Here is a 13342-nt window from a genome sequence, read left to right as displayed (position 1 = left end):
ACAAACGAATATCGATTATTACTTTCCGGTCCACCTAATATATATATATATATATATCAAAATTTAGTTTTTTTTATTGTACAGTAAATATTTATTTAAAAAATGATAGTTAAATTACATTAATGGTCTTTGTATCAAATGAATAAATGATTATATTTGATAAATATTTACTTATAACTATTCAAACAAATATATATATATATATATATATATATATATTTGTTGGAATAGTTATAAGTAAATATACAAAGACCATTAATGTAATTTAAATATCATTTTTTTATTGAATAAATATTTACTGTAAGTACTAAGTACTTTATTCAAAGAAATATGTATTCAGATTTAATAAATTTTTTCAGTGTAGATATCGAATTCGCGCAGTGAGCTATAGCTTTGCTGAATCATCCAATCTATTTTTTTTTGTCTACGTGTAGTCGCGTGACGTTATTTAGTTCAACACTCAATTCAACGAGCTATTTTTCTTAAACCTCCAGAGCTGACGCTAAAATCTGTAACACAGTTACTGATCTCCAGAGTTGACGCTGAGTCTGTAAGATTCATTTAATTTATGTTAATTAATTTTGCTGGTCTGTACAAATTTACTGTATGATCATATCGTTTGGGTCAATATAATTAACCCTAATTGGTATTCGCAAGTCTATATGAACCCAGACATTTTCTTCAATTACGTTGTAAAGAATTGTTTATAACAAGTATTTTTCACAATTTTACATAATTTTAAGTTAAATAATCTTTTTCCTCAGATTTTAACCTTTAAAATGAGCACAAATCATTCAATTACATTCTCTTGAGCAAAAATACATTTAAAGTAACTAGACTCGCAAATATTAGTAAAGAAAATTGAATTGTTTGATACTTGTGACAAAGACACTTATAATTGAATGAGCCATTCAATAAATTTACAGGTAGTTCCGGAGAATTAGTATTCTTTAAGAGAAAAAGATATAGTGAAATAGAATAAATTAGGAGATAGGTAATCAACCATGAAATATTTGCGAATTGTTTTTTTTAATGATATCTTTCTATAAGGAATTATACAATAAAGAATGAATTAGGATGAATAATCTACAGAGTTCTATAACTAGATTGCTGACTTCGCTTCATCTTTTAAAGCAGCGTCATGTTTAAGTTTACATACTCTCACATATATAAATCACATTAACAATCACCTACAACCTGTAATACAATCAGATCACGTGTACTCATGGACAGGACGCATATATGTGCATGCATGGATCAAACAAGGGACTATATTCATAGTCAATTTTTATATGTATTTAAGACCGTCTTAAGTACAGTCTTAAAATGTCATAAATCAATTAGAGAGCCGTATTAGCATCTTAAGACATTATTTAAGACAGTCTATGAATATCGCTCAAAGGACAGTTCGAAATAAGATTTATTTCTTTTTATCATATTGATAGAAACTTATTTCTATCAGCAGTCCAGGGCTGGCAAAATACATCATAAAAATATTTGAAATACAAAATACAAAATATTGTCAATCTTAATATTTGAATTACAAAAATACTTTCAATCTTTTGATTTGAAATAGAAAATACTTCTTTGAAATACAAAATACCTTTTTGATCTCTTGATTACGATGATATATATAATGTTAAACTTCTTTAACGAAGCTAAGCGCTACAACATTGCGCGGAAATTTTATTCACTTGCATTAGAGTTTCTAGAACGGACAGTAACTTTTAATTTTTTTAAAACATTTACTCTTTAACGTGTATACTTTCGACGAGGCAAAATATATTATTAAAATATTTGAAATATAAAATACAAAACACTTTTATGTGTGCTGAAATACAAAATACAAACCGGATTTCAAAATACTACACGCAAAAAAATATTTTGCTTATTCTGTTAGAATTATAACTGTTTTCTGTATCTGATAGAAAATTATCATTATATTATGTAGTGTAGAATCTATAGCACAAATCTAAATTCTGTCTCTGTTATCTATGTTATATATGATTAGATGCAATACATATCAAATTTCGCAGTATTTGCTAGAAATTTATCTATTTTAGCTATTTTTCATTCTTAGATAATTTTCGTTGTAACTGCAAGATCATTTTTTTGAGTGTATATTTCAAATACAAGTATTTGAAATGTATTCAGCCCTGCAGCAGTCTAAGTATAGAAGTCTGTGGAATAACCTTCTTTTTATAATCGTGAAAATTATTATTCCGTAAAAAATAACTAGATTTATGATTTATTTGTCTTGTTTACATGTAAATTTTGATAAAAATCGCGACTGCGTTCAGTGAAGACAGAATCAGCCATTAAAATATAGTGACGATATATGGTTTAGGATAAATTGGGAGATAGGTAATCAGTCATACAATATTTGCGAATGATTTTTATTGATATCTTTTTACAATGGAAGTGCGATAAATTAAAATGAATAATTTCCTTCTCTTTAGTGTGAAATTACAATTATTTTATGAAAAAATGACTAGGTTCAAAATTTATTTATATTTGTTTTACATTTTATTAGAGAAGAGTTTTAAATTTTATTAGAGAATCGTAACTGTGTTCAATGAAAATCGACCTGGTCAACCAATCAATGTGAGTGAATCATTTTTCAGTGAATTTAATGATACATGATAAGACGTCAAATAGTTGGAAAATTTCAAATTCTTTTTCTTGTCAAAAATGCATCCATTATATTCAATTATATCTATAATTATAATAATCTATAATCGATATAACAAGATAATCTTCTTCCTTCTAATTTAAATTGAGTTACTCGTCGTTAGTCCAATAAAAGATGATGTTAAAATAATTCGGAAGGAATCGATCGCGACTTAAACTTAACTACTCATCCACGTAAAATTCTAACAGTAACGCTAACTTTACATTTCCTTTCCAGCAAGATTGTGGCGTGATACTGGCATTAGGCTACGTACAATTTCTCGTAACCATATCCTCGTGTCGGAGTATGCTTCGCCGTCGGTATACGGATCGGAGACCGAAGTCCGCTGCGGGCGTAGCGTGAAGGGGATGATTCCGAGCGTGTGCCGAGGGTGGCCGGTCTGCGCCGAGCACCATCGAGCGTGTCCGAAGTCGGTCGAATCGCGGTACCGAGGGAACTTAGCGCGCAGCTCGAAGAACCCTGGTTTAGTCTATCTCCAGGCGCTAGACGCGACGAGTGCCGAGAGGGGTTGCAGCGCAGAGGGTTGCGCGCGTGGTTGTACGTCGTCTCCTGGTCCTCCTCCGCGTAGACGCACACTCACACGCATAGACACGTACACGCGGTACACACGTTCTTTTCAACCCTTCCCTTACCTTCCGCACTTGTCCGACTTCGTGCCTCCCTTATGTTTATACCGATTCGGAAGCCGAACAGGTGAATACATTGCCTTCCTCTTCCTACGATGAAACGGGAGTGGTAGATCTTTCTTATCTTACCGTTACCTATCTATCTATCCTGTCTACTTACCTGCCTACGTATCCTCTGATCTCTCGCGAAATTTTCCAAGGAACTCGATGACAATGACACCGGCGGGGATGAATGGAAAACCGCGGAAGAGACAGTTTGCCAGACATCGGCCGTGCACAAATCGGTCGGCCCACCACGTGGATCGCGGTCTCGTGCTCTCGTCGCTGGCACCATTCACGCTCATCTTCATCCTCGTGCTTGGTAAGTAGCTTCTTGATTTTACGCCACTAGAGAATTCGAGCAAGCATCAAACTTTATGCTTTTGATATTACGATGGTGAACTCATTAACGGAAAAGTAAGCGAGATTGTAAGAATTCTAAGGGGAAAATTTTATGATTTATTGCAAATAATTCCGTTTCAAATCTCTCGTTTCTTCAGATACAAGTGAAACCGATGTCTGACTTTTTCACATTTCTGATATAAAAGTACATCTCTTGCGTGTTTTTTAGACTTCTGACAAAGTGATTGAAAAAGTAGGAAAATTGATTTATAGAAGTGAATTTTCCGTTCCACGAAGACTAAAGATCGGTTGTTCTATCTTCAGATAAACTATATGGTAATTTTGTTTTACATCTATTAAATAAACAAAAGAATAAAAGAGTAAAAGAGTAAGAGAAGAAGGTAGTGAGCTGAAATTTACCGAAAGGTGGCGCAAAGCCTAAATATAAGAACTAAATCCAGTTTTATTATTATCTGTATAACATTCTTAAAAATAAGGATTATGCTTTATTATCATGTTAAGTAAACTGGAATTACTACTAAGCTTTATGTTAATCATTTGTGAATATAACAAAATGTGTTGGTTCGATGACTCAAGTAAGGGATAGTGTCAAAATTACGAAGATTCGTAATTCATAACACGTTTTGTGAGATATATACAATTTTAATAAGACACATGGGACAGAGATCAGTCCCACACGTTTCGTAGCCATATTGCCTATAGAATTTTCAGCTTTGCAATTTATCAGCTTTGTAACGCGCGTGCCGTAACAATCGCTTGCCGTAAACGCGAAAAAAATAAATGTATTTTATCCAAAACAATATTCGCAAAGTTTATTTTATATTGTTACGATGTCGCATTTTTTTTTTTTATTCTATAACCATCATTTGCACGGTTCTCGTTTTTTTGGCATCACAACTACGGCATGCGTTAACCTACTATCGGATACGGTTTCTAAAAACATATAGAAAAATCGATGCAGTAGAATGCGATGCGTCCGCGGAAAATTCAATTCTGCCAGAAATATCTTGCTGTACGAAACCAGATATTGATCTTACGGAGCGGAAGATAGCCACCGGTGATAGCGATCGTGTAAACTGAGTCGCAATGTCGTTTAACAAAGTGGGGACAACAATATTCGCGCTCGGGGATAATCGCGCACCGCAATGTAACGTGAGAATCGCGAACCGCGGGTCGTTGAGATCGGCGGGGAGGATACCGCAACAAAATCCATTTCCGCCATTCCCTCGTCGCCATTGAAACTCTATGTTGTTGGGGATTGCAAAGCCAGAATAGTGTCTTATTACGCGCATCATTGAGCACGAAGTCGATCCGTGAACATTCAATGTGTTTAATAAAAACCGAGAGGAAAATACTAACAAGTAAATCTACCTCTATGCTATTATTGTTTTCCAAATTGTTTTTAAGATTGAAAATTTACAACAAAGTTGATATTACATTTGATAATGACGCTTCTTATAGGTATTTAACGCGAAACGTTGTTGCTATGTTAATCGCGTTGTTATGCTAATTGTCTTGCTTTTTCCATGATGCAAGAATAATTTACATCGATTCGATTAGCAAGTTAGCAGGTAGAGAGGAAGGAGGGAGGGAGGGAGGGGGGAGAGAGAGAGAGAGCAAAGAGCACTTCTGTAATGCATCGTCTATAGAGAGTAGTGTCTAACAGCGTTAATCGGTCAAGTGCCGTTGGTTGTCGAGTAATAATTGGCAGACGCGAATAATCAATTATGTTAGCGCGAATGAAGTATACTCAATAATTTTATGCTTTTATTATTGTTAACGTAAAAATATTTTAGATTGATCGATTGCGCAATTTTTGTCGATATCAATTTTTCCAACGGAGAATAGGCGAGAAAATTTTATTATTTCTTGGAATGTAGGGAGAGAGAGAGAGAGAGAGAGAGAGATAGGCGAGACAGGTACCGTATAGCGCATATAGGTATCGTATTTCGCGCAGAACGCTGCATGAGAAAATTTATGCCGTGTTAAATTTATATATTATATACATAACACATACATCCTGGAAGCGCTTCTTGTCGAGTTATACGTTCCATCTGTGAGTTACATATCACGAATTTTCGAAATTCCATGCAATGATCAGTTTTCGCGAAATATTTCCTTGCATTCTACAATAGAAATATGAAAGATCGACAGCTTAAAGTATTCAGGCTTAAAAATGAAACTTCATAACTTAATGTATATAATATTTTAATGTATATAATATTGGATGAAAAAGAAAGAAAGATATTTGGATAAAAAAAAAATCTAGGAAGTAATGATGAATCCTCCGGATTGGAATTTTGTCGAAATTTTAGTTGTCATTCCTTTGATTCGCCTCCCTTTTTTTATTTATTGAATATTTCGTATATTATCTATAATAAAAAGCTTAAAAGAAGATCGTCCAAATGTGAAAGTATTTATACAAAATGAAGTATTTGAAAATTTATTATAGTTAGATAGCATATAGTATACTAAAATATACTAAATATAAAATATTCTAAATTTTAATAATTTGTTTATATAGTACCAATTAAATATTTATTACATAAAGATATATATATATATATATATATATATATATATATATATATATGATATCAAACCAACCATTAATTTAATTTAACAACTATTTTTTATTCAGTAAATATTATTACCATAAGTAAATGTTTAATAATTAACACTATTCAAATAAATATTAATTAAAATTTAATACATCTTTTCTTAATATCGTGTAATATTAAGTATAACATTTTAGCAACCAGTTTAAACGTCCTACATAATTATTTTAATGATTCAAATAAAATTACTTTCAGACCCAGCTAAATTTTTAGATACTTTAATAAAACCAATGTACTTATAATATTATACATAACTTGGCATATATAATATTTTAGATGAAAAAAAGTATTGGTAAAAGTTGAGAACGCAATAAGGAGTGAATCTCTCGAACTGGAATTTTATCGAAAATTCCCCTTTGATCTGTCCCTTCTTGATATACTGGTTTATCTTGATCGGGAGCACGCTGTCGCATAAATCAGAGTGTTTATTCAGTAGCCACGTAGAGAGTCTGGTGGAGAATGTGAGATAGTGGAGAGCGTGCTCCTTGCTAATAATCTACGACGTACCGCTTTTCTGACCTATACTTGATAAATATTGCAGAGGTACACTTTTGCCATCTCTCTCTTTCTCTCTTTTGAGATAACTGAGCGAAAAGTCTCGGGGTCGGATCCCGGAGGTTTAGCTTTTTAAACTCAACTTGAACATTACTCAGAATTATCCGACGTTTCGCTAAGGGAGAAGGGATAAATAATGGGATTTCGATATTTGAGAAACCTTGGCGAAAATGGCCGTTCTCTTCCTCATAACGAGCAGATACATAGCTTTACCTCAAACTATATCAAAGTGGCGCGCCACAAAGATCTTTTTGAAGAAGCGGATTCCCTGGGCGAAGTTTAATCCGTCAATCCGTGAATAAGCTCAAGAGCCGCGTTTAGTTTCTTGGCGAAACTTTTACGTAACGTACATTAAATTAGCTGCCGCGCGGATAAGATTATAAGCTATATCGACACAAAGAGGTGGCACCCAATACATCCTTTCCTTCCCATCACGTCACTGGCCAAGAAAGATAATTCGACACAATGTTTAATTACGGATCGTAATTAATGGTGCACCTACGAGTAGTAGTTCGCGAACGTCCGGTCACTATCCATTCAACCACTGAGTAATCCTTCGGACCACAATGGATCTACGACACGGAATGCGCCAAACCGTCGCCTACACGGGTCAATTTATCGCTTCCCTCGGACTGCAGAACAAGACGTGCCTTTCGGGATGCCGTAAATGTTTGCACGTAACGGCGGGCAATGATTTTAAACTCTGAGTCGCTGTGTCATGGCATTTGAAAATTTATAGTAGACTGAAAAATAGCGCAAAAATTCCTTTATTGACTGGACAAATGGTATTTTTTATTTAATTTTATTAAATCCATTCATACGATCATTGACAATAATTAAAAAAAAAAAGAAAAACACGCAATTGAATTCATGATAATATTAATAATAATTTTATTGAAATGCGAAAAATAGCAAATAAATAAGAAGAACATTTATAATGGGTGGTCTTTAAAAAGTGAAGCATTAGTACTATTGTTCACGAGGCCAAATATTAATGCAACATTATAAATGAAATTTAAATTAAATAAATCAAATAAGAGATTTCTATTTTCAAAATGGATCTGATACTTGATAATGTTTATGCAAATTTGCAAATACATTATTCAGTTTTATAAACTGCACGTCAATTTTTATTTTGTTTGACTTAAAACGCAATCATAAACTGAAGTTTGAAATAACATCATAAATTATATCGTCAATTTAATAATAATGCTAACAAGCATCTTAATATACGCATAGTAAAAGAGATACAAATATAAAATGACAGGAAGATAAAAATACAGAATTAAAATGCATTAGCATGAAGACATCACGATTACACGTGTAATGAATGCATAAATGTTGAGAAAATAAAAGAGACATGAAAATGATTGTAGACATGGTAAAGATTAAAAAATGTGAAGCAATGAAGTGAAAAACAGTCGTTTGAAAAAGTAAATAGGTAAAGGAGGACTAATGTCATTAGGTAATGAGTTAAAGTATTTTACTTTGACATAGAAAAAAGCAGCCATACATTTGATATTTAAATGTATGAAGGGATAGGACAATAAAGAATGAAAATGTACAATTGACGATGAGGCAGAATGAAATTCTTAATTGCAGTGATTAAGGTGTTTATGTAGGTAGGATGGGGTTTTGAAGAAACCCTAATTTTAAATACTAATAACACAGATTTACAATGAACAAAATTCCCGTCGTCATAATTAATTTTAACGGTCATTGATCGCTACACTGAAAAAAAATTTACTAAATCTTAATACATACCATATTTTTTTAAATAGTATTAAATAAACATGTACTTACAGTAAATAAATATTTTCTCAATAAAAAAACAATAGTTGGACCAAATAATTTTTGTATCAAACAAATATATATTTATATTTAGTAAATATTGACTTAGAACTATATTTGAGGAAATATTTATTAAAATTTAATATTATTTTAAACTGTATAATTGGCCACAAAAGTATGGATCAATTTGTTTGCATAACACGAAAGAATTAAGGTTGCAAAAAGGATAAGGAGTTTTTTAAACTTTAAAGGTTTCAAAACTTTTTTGGCTTGAAAATCACAGATCAGTGGATAATCTTAATAATCAATTTTAGTCGATCGCAAAAGCCAAGCGGTTTCAAGAAAGCGAAATGTCGAGTATCACGTCGAGGGGATTGGCCAGTGGACAGTCGCCGCGTGTGGTGGTCAGCCATTCCAGTTCTCCCTCTTTTCTATTAATCGGAAAAGTGTACAAAGACCGGCGCACACAGCCGCCTGTTGAATTTGCCTCGGTATATGTATACCTGTCGATACGCGCTGCTTGCTGCCGCGGAGCGCAACATGGAATTGAAAATAACGCTATCGGAACGCTATCGCAACGGTATCTAATCGGAAAGCAATTATGAACCGTTGGGTTTAAGTTGTGGCACGCTGTGTATGCCATAGTCATTACTGTTGTTATAGCTCTGCCGTCATTCTCAATACCACCTCCGGTGCTCCGATTTACGCTAAATTTATCCGTTAAAATAGAACGCACGAAGCGATGAGGACCCTCCCTTTCCCTCCCCTTTCATGGTGACAGCCGGTTTAATTAAATTTCGCGTTCAATGAACTTTTTAGCATCCGCGATTTCAAGTTTTTTAATTTCGCTCTATGCTGCGCAAAACAGATTACATGTATGCATGGTACATGTATGTAAAATATTGAGCTGTATGATAAATGTATAAAGCTAGATTTACATATATACAGCATAAGTCACAAGTAAGTATAATGTTTTGAAATTTTGTAAGCGTGTTTCTAGATAAAAAAAAAGAATAAATGTTTCTATAAACATTATCGTAAGTTACAAATGTTTTATTGTTGTAATGCATGAAATACATATACTGTGTCAACTAATGATTTTATTTAAAATTTTCAGATGGATACTTCTTTATATTTATAAGAAATGCTTCATTATTTTCCACATGCAAGAAATAAGAATGTCATCCGATACTCATTCAAATCTATTCGAGTCCATTACTTCAATAACAAAGCATTTGTTAATAATCATGGAAACATTTATTCTTTCTTTTTATCTAGAAACACGCTCACAAAATTTTAAAACATTAATAACTCATTCTGTATAAATTTTTAGAAATCTATATACATATTATTTGATTAATAGATAAAGAGTTAGAAAATAGAATTTCAGGAGAACAAAATCATAATATATTAAGTAATCATCATGGAAATTTCTCTGTATTTTTGTGAGCATCACCGGTAAGTCCGACTCGCTCCAATTCATCCATTCTCAACTTTTACGCTGTGAGAGCTGATAGCTAGTATTTCGCATTACGCAGAAAAGCACATACAGAAAAATAAAAGAAAACTAGAAGGATAAAAGAATAAGGAGTAAAAAGAGGAAAGAAAAGACGTAAAGTCGTAGTTGCTGTAATACAGATACCTCTCCTCCGTTTCTTTTTCTCGCTGATGCCAACCGTGGAAGCGCACAGCTGTCATCGGCAGTATTTAGTTTAAGGATAGCGGAACCCGCGAGGAGCCACCAAGCCCGGAATAAAGACGAAGTAGATAGAAGATAGATAAAGAAGAAGCTTGAAGTAAGAGAAGAATGAGCGCGAGACGGAGTGGCGAACTTAGAGAAGCTTGCAAACGCTCGTCGACTTCGGGTCACCGCCGTCATACCGCCACAATACAACCCTATCATCAGGCCACGGCCTGAGACCACCCCTAGTGGAGCCTTGCCGGCATTCATTCTTCTGCATCTACCCTCTCCCCCGCCATCTTCGACCCGCTGCTCGTTTCAGCGCTCGTTTCCACCAGAGCCTTTCGTTTCTTCGTCTTTTCGCTGATGCACCGCGGCCTATAACGAGTGCACCCCATCCAGAGCGTTACGCTTCTCTTTTCTTTTCCCGCGTTCCTCTTTCCTCCTCTGGCACCCATCTCCGCCGTTGCCCTCTCATATTCCGTCTTTTATTTCTTCCCTCGGCATCTTCCTTCTTGCTGCGTGCTCGCTGGCTTGATCTTCTCTCCTTTCTTTCTCCTCTCCGCTATTTCCTACTCTGCACCATGGGAATAAATGAGGAGCACACGTCAAAGCAAGAAAAAAGAAGAAGCCTTTCTTGTTGTAAGCTCAAGCGCACTGGCGCAGGGTTGCCATGTTTTTCTACGGTGCCGTCTTCTTACGATATAGACGTCTTCGCGGGTAGTTTCGTTCTCCTGCTCGCTTCATGGTTTCTCAATGGAGGAGGGAAGGAGGGGGGGGAGGGTTTCGTTGAGTCGGTTCGTCGACCGGTCGAGATTAAACGTCTCCGCGGAACGTCAACTCTCCGAAATGAATCTTAAATAATTTGCATTTTTTTCTTCGTCGTCATCCAAATTTCATGCGCATGCAACTTCGTATCTGAATTTATAATTGCTGCAGAATAGATTTGGCGACGTCAACGAAATCCGTCGCAACAATGTATCGCGCTCGATATAGACGTTTTGTACGTACGGATGATTAAGGAAGGCACGTCTGTGCGAGCGCGCGAGATACGTCGTTTATCTGTGCTTCGTTTAGTTTCGCGTTTTCTGCAAGCGAGCGAAATTTTCCAACGTTCCTGCTGAATCGTCCTCCGGTACGAGGATGTCGTCTCGGAACGTTCAATTCCCTACGTGACTGTCGTGCATATCGCACACTTCTGACGCATGTCCTTGCAGTAGTTTGAGTCGATGAGGCAGTCAGACCGTATAGCGATGAAGCGAAACTTCCTATAGTTCTCCATGCAGCAGTCGAGATCATAGTTAATACGCGGTAATGCGACAATCTCAAATCAGTCAAACGCGTCACAAAGTTTGTGAAGTAGAAGTATACCACAATTTCTCCGTCGCTATAAATTATCTCAAGAATTACTACGAGTCTATCACAAGTTCTCATAATTAATTTAATAGCAATTTGATTAAACGCCAATATATTCCAGATAAATTTGATTTATTTATCATTTTATTAAATACATGTAAGAGTTTCTATTTGTCAAAAATTCTTATAAAATATAGAAATATTATATGTCGATATAAAACAATACTTGCAATTGATAGAATCAATTTGTAAAATGTATTAAAAACTGTTCCTTTGTGTCATTAAATAATCATATATCTGAAAATGAATTATGCATAATCAGAAACGAAATAAACTATGTTTACGGCTATGATCGTCAAATTAATAATATATACACATAAATATAATTTAATTTTTCTCTGAAACAAAAAGATAATTTTGAATATAATTTATAAATCTATTTTATCGATTGTAAATATGTGTTATTTTATTGAAAAATATATTTCTATTAAAATATAATTTGTAAGAATTTTTATTATATAATTTTCCCATTTTGTTACAAAAACGTTGAAATAATGAATAAACAAGAGAGTCTTAATACTAAAAGAAACAATAATGTTTCTTTCTTTTAGAAATATTTTATCTCTTGTGCAAAAGATAGAATTTTACTTTTGACTTTCCAATAATGATATCTTTTATATGATGAAATATCTTTCTTTAATTTTGTAGTAATTTATTCGTATTTATTAATGAATAAGAAACGTCTTTTAATGTGTTAAGACAATAGAACAAAGCGGATACAAAAATAACATTAAATTGACGAATGTTCTGCCATAAGTATTTGAAAGACTTTAAAATTATCTCAAGAATTATATTTGATCATGTGAAGAAATTGATAAAGTAAACTTGGAGCGCGAATGAAGATTGAGAATTGTGCGTCCACGAGGGAACGAATAAAGCAACGGAGTTAGCTTGCGCGCTGCGAAAAGCGGTTGCGTAAATAAATTCCAGTTGAACGGCTTAACATGTATCGCGCAGCAGCTACGCCTCTGCAACGGCAGCTTTGTTAAAAGACGTTGCGCCCGAGGGAGTAACCTGAACGAGGTACGGAATGACGAGGAGGAAAATAAGAAAGACCCCGGGTGGCGGGTCCTGGTAGTGGCGACAGCGACGGTAGTACCGCACCAGGCAGTAATAAAACGTGACGGAAAGATGGCGAACAATAACGACACTGCAGGTAGCTGCCTGGATATCTGCCAACTAAAATTTTCACGGAGCTAAACGAAAGATATAGAAAAGTTAACAGACGAGCAGGGAGGACGGAAACGGATCAAAGATAGCGTGAATCGTTAACCCCTTTAGACTCAGCATTGTAATGTACATTACGTTTGAAGACATTATTCGTTTAAACTATTTAATTCTATCGACATCGTCTGAGATCTGGTGTACATAATAATGTATATGTTGGAAAAATAATCAAAATTTGGAAAAAAAATTATCTAATTGTTTAGTATGAATTACTTATCAAAGTGCGCATAAATTGAATTTAAAAAATTTTTTTAACATAATTTCTATAAAATCAGGTCTGAAAGAGTTAAGGGCTGGCAGAAGTAACGAGAAAACTTATTTACACCTCATTTGC

At 34.3% G+C, this 13342-nt stretch overlaps 1 protein-coding gene across 5 annotated transcripts in view; it reads left to right on the top strand.

Moving 5' to 3' along the window:
* The first annotated feature begins 2923 nt into the window (after nt 1-2923).
* Nucleotides 2924-13342, top strand: part of LOC105146454 (cell adhesion molecule Dscam2) — a 93332-nt gene continuing 82913 nt past the window's right edge. For 2 of the 5 annotated variants that reach the window (XM_011056733.2, XM_087406016.1), the window contains exons 1-2: nt 2940-3385; nt 3519-3679. In XM_011056733.2, the coding sequence (XP_011055035.2) occupies nt 3357-3385; nt 3519-3679 (190 nt within the window). In that variant the 5' untranslated portion in view covers nt 2940-3356. Of the gene's footprint in view, nt 3386-3518; nt 3680-13342 lie in introns of all 5 variants that reach the window. The other 3 variants (XM_087406019.1, XM_087406018.1, XM_087406017.1) reach the window with 3 other exon arrangements.

The sequence above is a fragment of the Acromyrmex echinatior genome, chromosome 4 (assembly GCF_024713525.1).
Source record: "Acromyrmex echinatior isolate Ae372 chromosome 4, ASM2471352v2, whole genome shotgun sequence".
Lineage (NCBI taxonomy): Eukaryota > Metazoa > Arthropoda > Insecta > Hymenoptera > Formicidae > Acromyrmex > Acromyrmex echinatior.
The sequence above is the reverse complement of the archived record's forward strand: the minus strand, read 5'-3'. Positions and strand labels throughout refer to the sequence as shown.